Genomic DNA, 19,582 nt, shown 5'->3' on the forward strand with positions numbered 1-19,582 from the left:
GAGAGTACAGTGCCCACTGTGTGGACGTAAGCCTCCATCGCTCCTGGTTGTCCGCGTGGGAACTGTCTCGAGGCCACAGGTCCCTCCCCTCCTGTGTGCTTTCCTTCTGTGCAGATCTGCCATCCGTGTATGACTCTCGGGTGACCCACCGAGCATTGTTGTATTTGGCGTTGTGTTTGTTTTGTTTTAGGGGGTGAGTCTGATTCCCTGGCTAGATGTGGAAATTCAGCGATTGTTTTTTGATCTAAAAAAATGATTACTTAATTTGTCATAAATATGCATATACTGTTAAAACTTCATTTAACAAATAGTATAAATGTCCTTTCTAAAAAGTGTTTTATTTATTTATTTGTAGAGGGAGGGGGAGGGAGGGAGGCAGAGAGGGGGAATTGTAACACAGGCGGGAGCGTGCTCTGTCTGCACGGGGCCGGGCCGCCTGGGCCTTCCCCTGCCGGGGCTGGAGGCCGGGCTGCAAGACGAGGACTGAATTACGGCCGTTGATGGGCTTGCCACGCTGCTGGGCAGACAGAGGTGCCCGTGCATGCGCCCCTCACTACTCATCGCCCCGAGCCGCTGATCTTACACTGCCCAGTAAATGGAGTTTCTAGTATCTTCTCATACATTGATTACATCCTCCTGTTTGGAAACAGATACACTGCCAAACAGTTTTTTTATGGATAAAGATGAATTCATCCAGAGCGTGTGTTAAGTAGAGGTGGAGGCACCCACTTTGCACACGTGTGCCTAGTGTGTGTGTGGGACTTCTCATTGTCAGCATGTGTGTCACCTTCACGAGGTGTATGTAGGCTCTTCGGCCGCTCGACAGACATAAAAATGGCTTCAGACCAGTTTGGAGAAGGTCCGTTCAGAGTCAGGGCAGTGAGAGGGATAGCTTCTGTGTGTTGTGCTGTGGGTGTGACCGGCTACCTCCCACACTCAACCTTACAGGGAACCCTGCGAGGTGGTGGGCCCAGGCTACGAATACCAACGGTCTGCTCTCCGTGCCGTTTTACAAATAGTTGTGTGACTTCAGGGATGGCAAGGCCACCTGGGGGTGACGGCCAGAAAGATGGGACTTTCCTAACGCCTGCTTCTGGGTGCACCTTCCCAAGTTCACTCTCTGTGCCTCTCGGTTTGGGATGCGAATGTGGGTCGGGGGCCAGTTCTCCTGGTCTTTGTGTTAGGAATTCCTGCATAATGTGATGGTCGCTTCAGACCGAAAACAGCGGTGCTTCACAATAACATGGGGTGTTTAAACGTCGTTTCATTCACTGTGTTCTGCCAGCATCGTTAACTTCTGTGAAGGGCCAGGGAGTGAGTGTTTTAGGCTTCGCAGGTCAAGCAGCCTCTGTCACTGCAGAACAAAAGCAATCGTGGACGCTAGGGAAATGCATGAGTATGGCCGTGTTCCAATAAAACTTTATTTATCGACACTGAAATCTGAATTTCGTGCACTTTACATGCTCATTGATCACAGCACATTCTTCTTTTTCCAACCATTTGGGACTGTAAAAGCCATTCTGAGCTGGCAAGCCATACAAAACCAAGTTGGCAGTAGTGTCCTGATTCTTGATAAATGGATGTAGTTACTCATCAAACCAAATTGTTGATTTATTTTTGAAGGGTGGACCATTTGATATTCCTAAAGTAAAATTGGAAATTTTCCCATGTTCTCAGGAGTGAGTATTTAGAAAAGATGATCTGTGTTTTGCTTCTCCAGCGTGTTACAGTTACTCTTTAAAGAACAGCAGCTAGGATGGGAGTTATCAAAGTTAAAATCTCAGAGAAGATGTAGCAAGTTCATGGTAGACTGTCAGTCAGATTTCTTCTACTGTGAGAAATATTTCTCATTAGAAGACAAAATATTCCCAAGTTTTGAGATCTGTCCCACTCCTTTGTGCTGGTGTATCCTCTTAAGAATAGTCCAGCTTTCACAGTTGGTTGCCTGTGTATACTTACCAAATCTTTACCATTTTTTGCATTTTTTGCATTCTTTTATTCTCAGCTGAGGTATTGATGCTGAAATCACTGAGTTCTAGCTTCTCATGCTTTGTAGAGGGCAGCTTTATACAAAGGCCTGTGTTTTGCTTATTTGTTTCCATGTAGGGTAGAGTATGGAATATAGAACTGTTTTCTGTTCCATATAGGAGCTGATTTGTGGTTGCAGGTAGATGTGGTGATACATACTCATATGTATCTACTTTATATGCAGTAATTCCTAAAGCATGGTAAAGCTGTGAAATGCTGTCGGAGCTAATAGGTATCCTCATCCATGTTCAAGTCCAGGGTCACATTGTAACTGTTTTTTTTCTCCATCAGAGTAAACAGCATTTTATTGTGGCTGGAACAGAGGCCGAACCCAGTGCAATAGGAAGGAGCTACAGCTGCAAACGACTTCCAGGGGTTTCCGGTAACATGTGATAGCTGCGCGGGGAGGAAACGGGGGCCAGGCCCTGCACAATGGCAGGAATTCGTGTCCTTAAAAATAATCTTACCTATCTGTAGTTTTTTCCGAAGCCCTTCAAATATTACAAGGATGAATCTATAGATTTTGCTTACCTCTTTTTCTGCCCACTTTTAAGTGTTATAGTGAAGTCTGCTATCTTACAAGTCTGAAAAGTCAGATCTTATTCAGTGCTTTTCCTCCTACACGTGTTGAAAGGATGGTATGCTTTCCTCCTGAAACCTGTGAACATTGAATTCTTAGGACTCAGGTTGTATTCTGTTTTGTTTTATTTAACATGTTGCTCCACATCATTTGCTGAAATCATTTTAAGGATGAGTTTTTTAATGTTTTGTGTTTAAGTGCCTAAGGGCAGTTAGCCTTTTCCTTTCCTTTCCTTTCTTTCTTTTTTTTTTCCCCAGCATGGGTTGATGTGAAATGTGGGTTGTGTTTCTTCCCCTCCCTGTCTCTGCTGTATGACATTTATAGCCATGACGAAGGCAGTTTCCAATGTATACCATTTGGCTTTTGATCTCATGTTTATCTTAGATGTTGATGGCATCAGCATCCAGCGAGAAACGGCTATTGGGATAGAATTAGAACCGGAAGAGAAGCCTGGAGATTTCTGAGTGTAAATTCCTGCTCAGCCCCTACCTGTGTGGTGACTTCTGTCCTTCAGTCTCTTTTATGGGGGTTGCCACGGAGCTCTGGAAGTTTGAACCTCGTGAGATCCGAGCTCCTGCCCGGGCTGGATGGTCCGTGAATAGAATTCCACTGCTGGCTCCCAGCCTAATCCACTCGGCACCAGGACCGCAGTGACAGACGTTGGCTGCTCCCAGGGCCACAGCTGCCTCGGGGGAGACTACAGGCGGGCCAGGAGAGATGCAGTCTCAGGACAGCCCCTAAATAAAGACAGCGCAGCGCTGAGCAGTGTCTCTGGGCTCCGGGACTAAAGCCCCCAGGGGGTGGGCATGGAGTGATAACTGTAGGAAAAATTGAATATTCGGTTTTGTCCTGCAAGGCCATCCATGTTTCCAGAATAATGGGGCTGGGAGAGCGGTGTCCAGCCTCCCGGCCTGCCTTGGCAGGTCTGCTCTGTCTTTGTTTCCAGTGCTGGTGCTGGTCGCGCCGGAGCTTGGTGGGGGTGCAGTCCCAGCTCAGGTCCCTGAGGGCCGGGACTGCCCTGTGCTCTTACGCTGTAGCCACCAGAGAACCAAACACCACTCTGAACCCGGGGCTGCTGCTCCATCCTTGCTCTCCAGTTGACTGACACCGGTTTTAAAAATCACCAAAAATGCATACGATTTCCATTTCACCTGTTTGAAGAGAAGGCTTAGAAAGTTGGGACAGGAAACCGCTGTCCTTGGTTTAGTGCCTGCACCTCCTCCTGCCGGTGGCACCCCCTGTCCCACTACTGTCCAGATCTCAGGACTTGAGCTGTGGTCTTTGTAAAGGGCAGTCGATAGCCCTGTGCTGAGAGCGTGTTTCCTTCATCCCCGCCGGCGGGGTAGAGCTCCGGAGACGAGACTGTCCCGTGGGAACGTGGGGATAGACCGGCAGTCCTGTGCTGCCTGGAACCTGTGGTTCCTGCCTCCTGCTTCCCCGTCTTACTGTGCTTTGCTCGCTTTCATACTTGATTTTAAAAATTAGAAATTAGAATGATTATCAGTGGTATTGCCTCCTGTATTTTCCATGCATTGGATGAATCACTGTAGTTTTTGCCAGCTTAACTAACTCCAAGCATGTCGTACTTTAGTAGTTACCATGCACATTTAAAAATACATAACTTCTAACCTCTCACATATTTTATATTTATTTTAGAGTTTATTTTAGAGTTTCTGTTTTTTTCTCCTGGCAGTAGGCATTTTATTGTTGTTTCTTAGCCCGTCTAGAGGAGGGGTGAGGGGTCGCGTCGTCTGAAAAGGGAAGGGGAGTTTGGGAAACTGCGGGGTGGGCGCAGGTACATTTTTTTCTGGCTGAAGAGAATGTTTCATTGGGTAAAGTATTTCTGAAAACTTTTTTACAAAAAATTAATCTCATTGTACCCTGAGGCCCACATTACTTGAACTCTTAAAAAAAAAACCAGAAAAAATGTTTTGGTTTATTTGGATAAAAGGGTCTTTGCTGTTTTTCTGTTACAACTCTGTAATTAGGACTTTGTATTTTATAGGCCTTCAGCTAGTATTTATAACTGCTGTTATGGGGTTACTAAAAAATATTTAGCCAGTTTTTATTTCACTATTTTATTTTGGGGAAGAAAAGAATGTGACAAATAACAATATATTCGATGATACAACAGATGTACGAGTGAGGCCTGTTTTATATATTAATTAAAAAAAAACAAGACATCTCATTTGGGGTTCTCAGCCAGAGCTGTTCAGGAGCTCCCTGCCCCCCAAGCTGAGACAGCCTGCTTCCTCTTCCCTTCCTTTTGAGGGGAAGCATACAATTAACTTGGATTATTTGGAACATTTGGCACATTCCCACCCAAAATCATCTTCGGGCCTGAGACTTTAGTTTTAATCCTCTGCCTTTTAATTGTCTTGTGCCTAGAATAATGCCCTGTAAAGTCATAAATTGTGTCAAAGGAAGACAATGATATTAATACAAGATGATAATGTTAACACGATACAGAAAACAATAAGAGTGATTTTCTTTGGATTACGGAATCGTTTGTTATTCTTATCTAACTCTTTTCTCTTTTTAGGGCAGCATTGTTTCAATACTGTTGTTTGATATTCAAATAAAAAGGTGTATTAAAGTTCTGAAGCTACAGTAACAAAATGCCACCAACCTGGGTGGCTGAGAACAACGGGAATCGACTCTCTCACTGTCCTAGAGGCCAGAAGTCTGAGGTCAAGGTCTGAGGGGCTGGCAGGGCCACACCCCCTCAGACTTCTCTAGGGGTCACCCCCTCCTCGCCCCTTCCCGCCCCTGGTGGCCCTTGGCACTCCCTGGCTGGGGGTTCGTCTCCGCCTCCGTCTTCACGTGGCCCCCTCTCCTGTGTCTTCACTATGTCCTTTTCTGCTGTTCCCTTAAGAGGACCCCTAGTAGAATTTAGGACCCGCTCTAAAATTAGGAAGATCTCAAGCACATGCTTGACTATGTCATGCAAGACTCTTTCTCCAAATAATGCCATCGCCACAGATTTTAGGTGGGACATACCTTTTGGGAGAGGCCACCCTTCAACATACCACCAACACTGTTTCCAAAAGGAAGGAACAATGAATGCTGACGCAACCGTTTCCTTCTATCCTGCAGACGCTACATTTTATCTAGCTCACATGTGAACAGGATTTGCTGATGTGGGTCAGTTGTCGCAGATTTGTCGGGAAGCTTCTGGCAGCTGGTTTAGGCTGAGATAAGTAACGTGAGAGCCGCAGGCTTCCTCCTTGCAGGCTCTCCTGGCCTTTTCTTCCAAGTGGTTTCTGCCACGCCAGTGCTGGTTCTTACGCACCATCTCTCCCGAGTCCACAGTCCCGTTACAGTCCTCCGCGTCTCGTGCTGTTCTGAGAGACTCCCTGTTCCTGAGTATGGCCAGTAGTGAGAAGGAGAAGGACAAAGAGTAACTCAGTGTTTAAGAAACTGTTTAAATAAGAGGGCGTGGAATGTTTTGAGCTTCTCTAAGCTCTGGGCCCACAGTGTTTGGCATGGGGTGGATCGCCCGAGCACCCGGACACCTCTGTGAAACTGTAGGAGGTGGGTCCTGAGAGTGGAGATTCACAGGAACGGAGATTCTGATTGGCAGGAGGGAAGGAAGGAAGGGAGTCCACCTGTCATTTCTTCTGCTTCCGCCGCGCCCCTCTGGTTGCAGTGGCTGGTGTACCAGAGGAACTCGGAACGTTTTCTTTGGTCGGAGCTCAGCTCTGGCTCCGACGCTGCTGCTAGGTCTGACTTCCAGGAATTAGTTTAATATTCCTGAACCTCATTTCCTTGTTTTTAAAGTGTGGGATTTGGGCTATAAGATTTTAAAAGACCCTCTGGCTCTAGCAAACCTCCTTTTACAGTAAGAGGACATTTTAGAATGTATGATACATTTCATTAAATTTTTGCTTCAAAAACATTAGAAGAAATTTAAAAGAAATGCCACTGTAATCGTTCTAAGACATGTTAATTTTTTATAGGGGTGACCTAATATTTGAGGGTTTAAAAAATTTTTTTCAGCCTAACATTAGTTTTCAAGCAATGAACATTTCTATAGTCTTTCACTCTGACCTTTAAAAATATTTTAATGTTTAAATATCTTTAAATGATACACTTGTTAAAAGTAAAACATTACCACAGGAAAGAAGTATACAAAGTAAAACATGGAAATGCCTTTTTTCTCTTTTCTGCTCTTCCTCCGGCCCACCTGTTCCATGTCCCAGGAGTAACCACAGGTAGTAATCGGGGGTTTAACCTTTCAGGAAGCTGTGAACACGTATTATGTTGATGCGCATCCTGCCCGGCAGGATCCGTGTGGTGTGGCCGCAGTGAACACATTCACACGGACTGCAGAAGTCCTGTGGAGAAAAGGGGACAGCATAGTCGCTCTCTGAGTGAGAGAGGGCCCCAACCCTGCCTGGACAGGTTTTTATTGCTCTTCTGGGTACATTACACATTGAAGATGGTCCTCATTTACTATGCACAGGTTCTCTGTAGGTGGTTGCCTTTTACCTATAGCAAAGGAAAGAATGTTGCTAATGACTTCAGAGAGAAGGATGGTTCAGATCGAGGGGAAAAGTGGTTTAACTGGTTATACTCCATACTTGGGAGGTTTAGCACAGACTTGAGGAAGTTACAGTAAGCAGTTTCTGCCTCAGTTCAGGATGAGGGAGTTTTAGCAAAAGCAAGTCTCATAGCAGCCTAGGTCCCATGCAGGCCTGATTCCCCACGGGAGAACCTATCCGTGGGTGTGGCTCCTGTGTGCTGGACCTTGCTTCCCACTGGCCTTTTCAAGTGGGAGCTGGGCTGCATTCCCACGCTGAGCAGAGCGGTTCCCTATATTATATGTCATGTATGTTGCCATTTTGGTTTTTGTAATATGCTTTGTGTAAAAGTTGCTTGAGGAATGTTAAGTTTTCTAATCTATCCACTGGCGTATTGTAATTGTTTTATCGTAATCGTTGCTACTTCTTAAAGCATATAAAATGTCCTGGTAGCAATCCCTGCTAACGCAGGGGTTAAAAGTAGAGGTTTAGACATCGAATTCCGTAGTCTGGTGGTAACAAGTACTGAAAAAATTACCCTGTCCACTCTGACAATGCCCGAGGTTTACAGATACTCCCTCACGCCAAATGGGCCGCAGGTCAAGTTCTCCAGCTCCATGAAGAGAGTACACTCAGGTGATTCAGAAAAATCACTGGGGAAGACAGCTGCAGAGAGGGCAGCTCGAGCACATGCCTGTGGCCAAGGGGGTCGGAAGGTGCTGTGGCGAGTGACACGTTGTGACAAAGACGGGGAGTCCTGAGGACACCTGCGGAAGGAGCTGGGCTTCAGGGAGAGAAGGTCCCGGTCCCGGAGCAATGGGAGACGCTCACGTGTTCTTACTGAATCATTTCCATGTGTGATCATTATGTATGCTGAATATGTAACTATAATTTATGCACATAGTCATTTATGGGACTGCAGGGCTTGGGCTCTGGGATCAGACAGACTGGGGTCAGATCTCAGCTCTGCCATTTACTGACCTTGTGACTTCACCTTTCACAGCCCCAGGTCTCCTTAAAATGAAGATGGTCCATTAGTAGCTGCGTTATAAGGTTGCGGTGGTTACTCATTGACAGCGATGTCCGCACATAAAAGGCTTAGCCCAGAGCCAGGCCCCGGAACCACACGATTAGTGTTGCCCAAGTGGTGGACTAGGAGACAGTAGTTTCGTACTCATCTCTCCCTTTTAGGTGTAAGGGCTGCTTCCTTAAATAGGTTGTGTGTTTTTGAGGACAAGGGCCTTGTCTTAAGCTCTTGTATGTGTGGCTTACAGTGAAATATGTGGGGGAAACATTCTGAAAAATAAATAACTTAAGATAGACTGAACAAGTGGGTGACTTTGAGCTAGGAACCTCTACGACATCATTACTGCCTATCAACATACATTCCATTGATAACTTTTTAAAAGTCATCAGCAAGAGATCATCAGAGGCAAAAAATATGAATTGGTAGATAATGATTTTTCAAAAGTCACTGTGAAATGCAGAGCCTCTTGATTTTTAGGTGTCAGATGAAGCTGTAAACTAACAACAAACCCAGTATCATTTATTTGTTTGTTTGCTCTTGTCCTCACTGGAGGACAGTTTTTTATTACTTTTTTAGAGAGAGGGAGGTGGTGGTGTGTGGGGGAGGGAGGGAGAGAGACACAGAGAGAGAGAGAGAGAGAGAGAGAGAGAGAGAGAGGGATGTGAGAGAGAAATATAGGTCAGTTGCCTCCATATGCACCCCAACCGGGAATCAAACTTACAGCCTGGGTATGTGCCCTGACCAGGGATCAAACCTGCGGCCCCTCGGTTCATGGGATGACACTCCAAGCAACTGAGCCACCCGGCTGGTTTCTTCATTGCCAGCTGAGCCCAGGGAAGTGGAGACGAGTAGCAGGGAGCGTTCATTAGAAGCAGCGTCAGCACGGTCAAAATCCTGGACATTTTTGCCTTTTTTGCATTTAGATCCAGATTTCGATTTAAGACATGTGTCCAGAATCTGGATTCTGATCAGTAAATTTGCTGTTGTTGCTTCACATTTTAACCACAGAGAAAGATGTCGAGTGTTGTCGATGTTAAAGTCCCCGGTGTAATTTGGAATTGGAGGCTGTGAAGGACCCGAGATGACTCTGGCTATTTAAGTAACTTAAATAGATTGAAAAGCTCAGTCTTCAGTCACACTAGCCACATTTCAGGTGCTGAGTGGTCACGTGCCCAGGCTGCCATCGCGGGCAGTGCAGGTGTGGAATGTTTCCGTCCTCACAGAAAGTGCTCCCGGGCCGTGCTCTGCTCGAACACGCGGCGGCGGCTGGTCCTGCATTATTGCGGGGCCAGCAGGAGGGGTTGGAGGGAAATGATCAGAGTCGTGGGAAATGCTATAAATTAGGTGAGCAGGATTTTTTTTCCTCCCTGATCTTTTCACCTTCCTCCCCTCATTCTCAAGTCCAGTAATTGGGAAACGGCTCAAAGTAAATTTCCTGCCCAGCACTTGTTTTTCCTCCAGAGCCAGGACCTTCTCTTTCACAGTTTTGGTTCTCAGAAAACTCCTGCTACTTACTTGCTCTCTCACTGCGGCTGGACTTCATCGAGTCCAGAAACCTTTTTGTCCTTCTCTGGCTGCCATCCAGGTGCATCCGCAGGGCCGGTGTTTCAACCCCCTTTCCACAGCCCAGGAGGCTTCAGCCCCTCCCTGCCTCTCCCATCTGTCCCGTCCCGTGAACTCCAGGCTCTGATGCTCTGGAGGAAAGGTGAGGCACAGGTGGGGCACAAGTAGGTTTACAGTCATTTGTAAGAAAAAGAATACAGTAATCAGTAAATAATAGTACGATAGTAAGCTCTGTTTTGCATACTCACAATGTAAACCTACTTGTGCCCTACCTTGTATTTAAAGCTCATAGCACAGTACCTTGGCTTTTTAGCAAGCCAGTAACGACTAGAGATGAGGGTATTTGATGTATTAGCTAGCTTGTGCTTAACTTAATAGCAAACCATCCCCAAACTCCGTGGCTTCAAAGAACCACCACAATGTAGTTGGGGTTCTGCTGGGCAGTTCTAGTCTTGTCCAGGCCTGGCTGGTCTCTCCTGCAGGTGGTCACCGGCCGGTTGGCTAGAGGCTGGCTGGTCCTGGGCGGCCTCATTTGCATAGAGGGCGTTGGCTGGCTGTCTGCGGGAACCACAGGGTTGACTAGGTCACAGGTCTCATCACCCAAGCTCAGACTTGCTTGGAATGCAGAGCCCTCCGCCAGAGCCCTTGCTTTCTTTCCCCTGTTTTCCGTGTGTGCCCAGTACTCTCGGCTGTCTTACTGTTTCGCAAATTCAGTCTTCACCTTCCACCCTCCATCCTTGTTTCTTAAACACCCTGACAGTAAGACTGTGTCTTAATCATCTGCATTCTTAGTGCACAGAACAAAGTAGCTGAATGCATACATCCGGGTAGCTTCACTGACGGGTACGTCTCACATCGTCTTTACCTTCTGACCCTTTGATGCCCATTGCACCTGCATTCTCCTTCGTGAAAGCCATTTAATCTCTTAAATGTCGAGCAGTTTGGAGATGGGTTTTGGTATTGATTTGTAAGAAATATCCAAGTATAAAGTTTTCTAGTGGAGCCATTACAGTTAATCTGCCATTGTCTTTCTTCCTTAAATGAGCTTTTCTCGAAGGTAGCATAGAAAGGCTAAAGAACATTTTTTAATGGTATTTATGAAGCATAGGAAAATTTGGTTTCTTAGTTCTACCTGCATTCGTGGGGTAAGTTTGAACTGCTAATTGGTGAGAAGATACGGTTATCTATTCTCTCAGCCCACCTCCATTTATAGTAGCACCGGTCTACGGAATAGGGTGTTTTTCTAGGCCAAGGAGAGAGAATGTTGTCTTTTCATATCTATTTTTAATTTAACAGCGCTTTGCAGAAAAGGCTGAAGCGAATGCCAGCACTTGCGTGTGCATTTTCCTGCCTTCGCCCACACGATCTTCCTTTCTGACTTGCGTTTATGGACCCGTTAAATGAATAATGATTAACTATTGCCATTTTTTCCTCCTTAAATGTTGTGTAAGTCACAGTTCAGAGTTTATGGAGCGTTGAAATACCATAATGCAATAAATTATACGGTGTGGTGTGATGGGGAGGGGAAAAACAACAGCAACAAAACCCTCTCGTCGGGGCCTCAGGAAAACTAAATTCTCATCCTGGTGATGATGACCTACTGGTGACCTCGGAATGATTTAATTTCTCTTTGACTCAGACACCTGTGCATCTTGGAGGTTTCTCTACAGTTTGGAAATATTGTACTGTTTTTATTAAGTGTACGTCTTTGGCTGGGGTTTAGTGATAAACCATACAGGTGAGCACACATGTTTAAAACAGAAGAAATGGATGCCTGCCCCCTGTCCCGCTCTTTGGCTATTGAACACCTACGAGGTTAACAACACATAGCAGATGTATAGAAAGGTATACACTGGGTTCGTTTTTGAAATAGGTGTTTGCCACAGAGGCGAGGAGGGAGGGTTAGTAGGATTACAGAGGTGGAAATAAGTGTGAAATGAATATTGAATTCCGCAGCTAAATCGGTGTGGCTGGAGCACGGGATGTTTGGATAGCATTTCCTGCCGGTGAGCGCCCAGCGTGGCAGGTTGCCATAAGGTCAGGTGCGCCCCTGAAGGGCCCCCAGTGTTTGCCTCGTGTTTCCCCGCTTCATTGGGAAGCTTCTCTTCTTCCTCTTCAGGGTCCATTTCATATGAAATCCAGGAAGCACCCGGTCCCCGCACCCCTGGGTGTTTGCCCGCTCCTGCCACCCTGCAGGCTGCACCGCCTCTCCCTGGGGTGGTGTCAGGACGGAGAAAGGCCTGGGACACTCTGGTAGGACTCCCGTTGGTAGGAGGCTGTGAACCTAGGAAGAAAGGACTTGTAGTCCGTGTGACCCATCTTACAAGTGCATGAACTGTGTCTGGTGTGTCATTTAAATGTCAGTGGCCATGTGGGGCCAGTGGCTGCTGCATGGGTTCGCCCAGGCCCAGATCCTCTGCTCCTCACGTTAGCTGTCGCTCACTGCACCTGCTGTGTGTCGGCGTGCTAGACCGCCCCCTCCTTGTGAAAGAAACACCTTCGCTCACCGACGCCCCGCCTCCCTGGCTCCCCGTTTCCTGAGTACGTGCAGGAGGGGGGTTCCTCTCTAACAGTCTCCGCCCCCGGCTTCTGGGGCCCATGGTTCTGTTCCAGCTGTGGCTTCGTGGGCTTCTTTGTGGCTTTCTCAGTATCGAGGTCCCTTCCTTGAATAAGACTGGCCCACCGTTTTCTTCACGTTTCAGTGGGCCCTCTTCCTCCCTCTTTGTCCCACACACCGTCTTCTGTACTCGCCGTGGAGCCAGATCCTCTTGTCTGCCTCCCACTGGTGCCCTGCACTTCACATCTGTGCCTCTCAAGGTCAGCTGGACCCCACTGTCACCTAGTCTACCTGTCCCAGTGCCTGGCACGCCTTGGCTGTCAGTACGCGTTAAATGGCTCTCTTTCAGCTCATGTATGTATGAGCTGTAAATTTGTATCATTAGTTCCAAGTTCAGTGTCGTTTATGCGTCTCTCTTTCTCTGAAACATATCTTAAATTCTGCTCTTTTGTGGTTGTAAGAAATGTATGCACTCACACACTTAAGTATCTTTGAGATGCTGGAGATACAGCAGGGTAGCTGAGACAGACGTGGAGGACAGCCTCTGTCCGCGTGGGCTCTGCAGTGGGCGGACGAAGGCATCTCAGCGAGAGACTGCAGCCCCGTGGGCCGTGGGTGATTGAGGGGATGCAGGAGCTCGGAGAACCCAGCTGTGGGGCCCCCCGCCAGGCCCGTGGGCCGGCCCCAGAACGGTGTCTGCACTGGGAGGTGGGGGAGTGGGTGGGAGCAGCTAGGCTACAGCCAGTGACAAAGGAACAGGAGGATTCGGTGCATTTGACTGTATTGAAGGTTCCGTTTGAATTTGGAGGAGACTTCCCTGGAAGCGGACAGCACACGCAGGTGACGCCACGCCGCAGAGGCGGCCAGGTCTTCCGCCTGTGCTCTTTCAGTCGGTAGCGTGGATGTAGGCACATCCGATTCTCGGTCTGCTGCGCTGTAAGTAAACTGGGAAGTGGGAAATTTGAGTTGCCAACAGGCATTATTGGCTGCGGAAATCTATTGCTAACGGATGTTCGTGCCGTGGATGGTTATCCTCTGCAGAAGCAGAGTATTGTTTTGCTGAGAACACGCGAGCTCTCGCCCCTTGTGAAGTTACCGGCGATAAAAACTTTTTGGTGGGCACATTGGGACACTTAGACGGGACCAGTCATGGTGACTTCCTGTCGTTCTTGAACTACTGAACACCACGAACAGGAGGGGTGGGAAATTTGGGGTAGGAAAAAGAGAAATTAACTTCGAAAGGTTTGTTAACTAATGCAGATCAAGCTAATGCCAAAGCAACATTTTCACACTGGAAGCATTGTGTAGCATTTTCCTCGGGCCTCTTTAATTTATAGGTGTGTTTTGGGACAAACCTCAGATGCTAACTTGCACAATAGCCTCTTTGTCGTCCCAACTAGGGAGAGCCTTGCTTCACTGAGGTGGGGGGAAGGTAGTGTTGATTTAGATTCTTAGTGTCTAAGAAAAGAAAACACTTCAAATCACATGCAAATCAAAATCTGTCATTTGCAAATTTAGACAAATGGTTTTTAAATAGCCTTTAATGGGCAGTTGAGTGAAATTAGGACAAAAGAAAATGAATTACAGTGATAAAGTCTGTTCTTAAATATTGTTTGAAGTATCTGAAGCATTTGCCTGCGGGGAAAACCACAGGAAGCTGGGCAGCAGAAAGGTGAGTCCTCCCAGTTGGATTGGCACTGGAGGCTGTACCTGACCTTCAGACGGAATATTACAGCCACTCAGCGTCCGCTGTCCCCGATCAATAACACGGGCCGCGTGCAGATGGTACCCTAGTGGCGGGGGGCTTCTGTTTGCTTGTGTTCTTTTGAAGCACGAGAATATATTCAGTCAATTTTAATGATCTTCTAGGCTCCAACATGTGTTGGCAGTTTAGCAGACAGTTGCCATAGTCCTGGAGAGAGAGAAATTGGAGATTGTCGTTTGATAGGAAAGTCAAAGAAATAAGGGGGTTGCTCTGAGGATCATTTATTTTCTTCTTCTATTGGAAATTAAATGATTGTTATTTGGGAAGCATTACCTGGAAAATGGCATTTCTTTTTATAACAGTTTTTGAGAGTAGATGTTTTGAAGGTAATGAAGCATAGTCCACATTATGTTTTCCAGTGGTCTTTTTCACTGGAGTTACGGAAGTTACGTCTGTCAGTTCTTCATCGTCTCCGCCAGCAGTTAAAGGAGGTGTGGGTCAGGTTGAATCCTGGGTAATCTCATCTCATGTTCTAAAAATCTTTTCTGACAAGATGAACATTGAAACTACTAAACCAAAAAATGTAACCGATTTGAGTTTTTCACATTCTTTTTTTTTTTAAAGCACCAACTACGATGTCTGGGAATCTAAACAACATCTTTTTTTTTAAGATTTTGTTTGTTCGCTTGCTTGTTTATAGAGAGAAGGGAGGGAGAAAGAGAGAGAGAGAGAGAGACACCAATGTGCAGTTGCTGGGGGCCGTGGCCTGCAACCCAGGCATGTGCCCTGACTGGGAATCGAACCTGCGACACTTTGGTTCCCAGCCCGCGCTCAATCCACTGAGCTACGCCAGCCAGGGCTTGAGTTTTTCACCTTCTTCATACTTCCGCCGCGTCTCTGTTGTGTCTAAGAATGGTTAAAAAGAGAACGTGTAAAGTATGTTGAACGACATGAAATAATTAACTGTTCTTGTATTGATCGTTTTCCCCTTGAGAACAACTGAGAGACTTGCTCCGCCGACCTGCACAGGCGGAGGAGTGCAGCCACGCGAGGTGACGGTTTGCTTTGCTGGAAGGGCTGATGAACTGTTGTCTTTCGTAGGTCTCATCGCGACGACGTCGAGGAAACTAGATCGAGAGCAGCAGGACGAGCACATACTGGAAGTAAGCTGTTCTCTGTTTTTAACAATATAGTTACAAATATCCCGGGAAGGAGCGATCTTGTTGATATTAAGTAGTATTCATAGCTGTTACTATTGTTGTTACATTAGCTTCCTGTCATTAATAACAGGGAAAACAAAACATTGTGAATATATATTCTGTGTCCCCTGGATATCCCTTTCTGTCCCCAGGATGCGAGACCGCTGTCCTAAGTCCCACTATAATTTTTGTACTTCATACACTCACACACACACAGAGTGAACAAAAGTGAGAACAGTTACTGAATTTTATTTTCATTTACATGAGTGATTTTTTTGTACCTTCTACATCTTTTCCTCAGTGTTACGCTTTTCAAATATATGTATATAAGTAGATCTAATTCAGCTTTTGAAACTGTAGTTAGAGTGTTTCCATTTTTTTTTGCCTCATCCAGTTGGATTGTTTATGCAATTGAAACTGAATTATATGAAGCCTGTGCTTTAAAACAATTTCTAATATAAAAGCAGATTGAAAGTCTGACTCGCTTTTCTAAGATGTTCTGTCCCGATAAGCATCTCGCTCTCACAGTGTTTTTAAAGCGCCTCTAGTGTCTGGCCGTCTCTGGCTTGTCTTCGGCTGCCTGGCCCGTGCTGGCGGGCAGCAGATACGCTGCAGGGACAGGGACCGGCGTCATGTGGAGGAGGACGGTGGCGTTTACCGTGCTGCTGCCCGCAGACCAGGGTGAGGAGAGAGAAGGCAGCCCTGGAGAGGGAACCCAGCAGAACAGCCCTGTCACCCCTGTTAATGTTTCTCTGTCACGTGCTAGAGGCCAGCGTTGAGTGTTAGCGCCAGTCCTGGAAAAGACCAAGAGCTTTTTTTTTTAATTGCGAATTTTCTGGACAACTCTTGCATTCTCTTCAGTATGTGTCATTGGAAAAATTCTAAACAGTGGTTTCTTTTTAAGTCCTCTCTGTGTCGTATTGCTGTTCATAATGCCGCTTGCTTACTTTCATTTCATGCTTAGTCAGAATTTTCTGTTCTCAGTAAAGCATTTCATTTTATAGCTCTCTCTCTGTCCGCACTGCGTGTGTGTGTGTGTGTGTGTGTGTGTGTGTGTGTGAATACTCTGTCTAGAAAAGGTGGTTTCACAGCCCCAGTTACCATCGGTAATTTCTCCATGCGTTGCCTCTGTTTAGTCACGAGTTGTACAGTCCTCTCGGGTTCCTTTTTGTGTGGTAGAGCAGAGTTTCCATTTGCATGCCGTCGCCACTGTGATTGACAGGGGGCGAATCCGGTTCCTGAAGAAAGTAGCCGGGGCCAGGGCACCCGGGACAGCAGGCCCCCAGCTGGCGCCCGGCCCCAGGTCCCCGCACAGCCAGTCGTGCGCCTCAAGCTCCAGCCCCTTGTCTCAGTGAATGTCAAGGCCACATGGGAACAGGCTCAGGATGCTCCTAAGACTTGGAAGATGCTGTGAAAGACATTGATGGGAAATAAGACTTCATAGTCGTGTGATTTCACATCTTTTGTGTTTTCCTGTAATCCTTTTGTGTGTGGTACATATCTCGCGGGCCAGTGCTGGCTCTGATTTGACAGTCTGAAGGAAGGAAGTTTTTTTCAGTCACATGTTAAAAACTGTGTTACTGGCTCTTGGGTACTGAATCCAAGCTTAGGGACAATTTGATGGTGAATACTATGAGGCATAGTACTCGGTTGTATTTCTCTTCCATTTTTCTTTTTTCCCAAATATCATGTGAAAGCTGCTCAGAAAGAAATGTTTTGAGGCATTCAAATTACAATAGCAATTTTTACATTGTTTTGTTTTGAGAATTCGGGAAGGTAAATCGTGCACTTGAAGCAAAGCAACTACTTTACTTAAATACTCTTGACAAGTACCGTCAGGATGCATTCACACTTTTATGAATAACAGGACTCACACCCACCGAGCTTCAAAGAGGAAGCAGTCCCATGGGGACCTCCAGTCTGCTTTAGTTTTGAGCATTTCACTAGTTAATTTTGGAGGGTGTGAGTGAGGGGAGAACACCCGTATTACTAAAGTCATTACCTTTAACCTATACACTGACGTAAGCACGACAGTTGATTTAAGAGTGGAATAGTGTCTTCTGTATCTAGAAGCATGCCCCAGTGCATCCTCAAGAATCCCTGATTTTTATTGATCAATTTATCTCATTAAAAATTTATTTAGAATAAAAGTTATTTTATATTTCTTTCACTGAATATTTTATTTCATAAGTTGGTCTTAAAGTCAAATGTTTATGTCCACCCTGCTAAACATGGAAAACTTGTGTGCAAGAGCCAAACAAAATAAAATGATGACTGTCAGTATTAAAAGATGTGCTGCTTATCATATATACATATATATAAAATTTATTTTCAGAGAGAGGGGGTAGGAGGGAGAGAGACATTGTTGCTTGTCTGGGGGACCTGGCTTGCAACCCAGGCATGTGCCCTGACTGGGGATCGAACCTGTGACCTTTAAGTTCTCAGGCCAGCTCTCAATCTACTGAGCCACACCAGCCAGAATGCATACCATATATTTTAAATTTATGATTTAACTTATTTTAGTGATGAAGCTTAAAAATGATAGTGTACTCTGTAGAGATTTTATTTTTAAGTATATGGAGTGGACATATATTTTTAAGAGGACTCTGGATACTTAAAACAAAATCTTCATGTATCACTCTTCCTTGACTTAAAAATAGTACGTTTTTGGTAGCTTGAGGTTTTGGTGACGGTCACATTATGGGAATGGTAATGTAAGCAGGAGAGGTGGCCTGGTGAGGCGGGGTCAGGACTCACAGCCAGTCCTTCCTTAGCTCTTGCCCCTCCCTGAGTCCCTGTCTGAAAAGAAGAGGGCGTTCTGCCCCCTCACGGGGCAGTTGTCACAGAGAGAGGGGGTGGTCTGCGTCACAGAGCTGTGTGAGCCGCGTATATTTCTGCAGGTGCTGATTGTCATCATCAGGAAGGAGACACTGACTTCTCACAGTGTATTTTAAACGCATCTGTTGATCTGTTACCTTTAAAAACCAGGTCACCGTGACAGACAATGGGAGCCCCCCCAAATCAACCATTGCCAGAGTAATTGTGAAAATTCTTGATGAAAATGACAACAAACCCCAGTTCCTGCAGAAGTTCTACAAAATCAGGCTCCCCGAGCGGGAAAAACCAGAACGGGAGCGAACCGCCAAGCGCGAGCCTATTTACCGGGTCATCGCCACGGACAAAGACGAGGGGCCCAACGCCGAGATCTCCTACAGCATCGAGGAGGGAAACGAGCACGGCAGGTTCTTCATTGAGCCCAAAACCGGGCTGGTTTCATCCAAGAAGTTTTCTGGAGCCGGAGAGTATGACATTCTTTCCGTGAGTTAAGATCAAGTCTTTGACCTTGCCATTCACATTGATTATTAATCTAGTGGTATGTCTCCTTCTCTCAACTCAATTCGGCAAACAGCCTCAGTGTCTGTGAGCTGACACTGTGAAGTATGTCACACTGGGTTTGTTTTTCTCTCCTCGGCTGTCACTCCACTTACTATTTGTTGAGTGTGGCAGGAAGAGGTTGCTCTTCCCATCAAACGCGTGGGATATGCAAATACAGATGCTAAATGTTTGAAATGGGTTCGGTTTAAGACCAAACCGATCCATGCTTCGGTTATGGGATGTTACTCCTACTAATTTGCTATTTGTACCCCCTCTGCCCCTGCTGTATAGATTAAGGCCGTTGATAACGGTCGCCCCCAAAAGTGGTCCACCACTCGACTCCATATTGAATGGATCTCCAAACCCAAACCACCCCCGGAGCCCGCCTCTTTCGAGGAGTCGGTTTTCACCTTTACCGTGATGGAGAGCGATCCGGTCGCCCACATGATTGGCGTGATATCTGTGGAGCCTCCCAGCACCCCTCTCTGGTTTGACATCACGGGTGAGTGCTCCTCCTGGCTGTCCCCGTCCTCGCACAGGCCACGCGGAGGAGGCCCTGTTTGTGCTCCCCTGGGCTTTGTTCCTGCCTCAGAATGCACGGTTGGGAAGTGAGACCCATCTGTTTTAATTTGCGGTGTTTTGATTGCGCAATTTATCACAATATCCAACGTGTATTAAACTTGTTTAAAATAGGTGCTCTGTATGTACTGCCTCAATATGAAAATAAGATTTTTTAAAGTACACCAAGGCGCTACAGAGAAATCGAAACATATTGGTCCCAAAACACAGCTGTTTAATTTTTCCTTCAATTTTTCTTTCTTGATATGTAGCATATGGCACATTACTATTTTCAGTGAATGTGACTTAAATGTTTAAACTACGTGTGCCCATGTGATTGTCGCACATCGGTATTTTATAAAGAATAAGCTTAAAATTTTTAATTCCATAACTTAAAACCAGTAGTGCCAACCATGATTTTTTAGGTTTCATTTACCTCGTTTTCGGTAGGAAGCGGGGCTCACTAG

General features: G+C 46.1%; 1 protein-coding gene across 2 annotated transcripts in view; it reads left to right on the forward strand.

Moving 5' to 3' along the window:
• The window catches only part of FAT1 (FAT atypical cadherin 1), a 127,257-nt gene that overhangs the window by 62,577 nt on the left and 45,098 nt on the right, over positions 1–19,582 (forward strand). For both annotated transcript variants that reach the window (XM_045821178.1, XM_045821179.1), the window contains exons 4-6: positions 15,085–15,146; positions 18,171–18,500; positions 18,849–19,059. In XM_045821178.1, coding sequence (XP_045677134.1) covers positions 15,085–15,146; positions 18,171–18,500; positions 18,849–19,059 — 603 coding nt within the window. The remainder of the gene's footprint in view (positions 1–15,084; positions 15,147–18,170; positions 18,501–18,848; positions 19,060–19,582) is intronic.

The sequence above is a fragment of the Phyllostomus hastatus genome, unplaced genomic scaffold, assembly GCF_019186645.2.
Source record: "Phyllostomus hastatus isolate PE091 unplaced genomic scaffold, TTU_PhHast_1.1 phas_scaffold_46, whole genome shotgun sequence".
Lineage (NCBI taxonomy): Eukaryota > Metazoa > Chordata > Mammalia > Chiroptera > Phyllostomidae > Phyllostomus > Phyllostomus hastatus.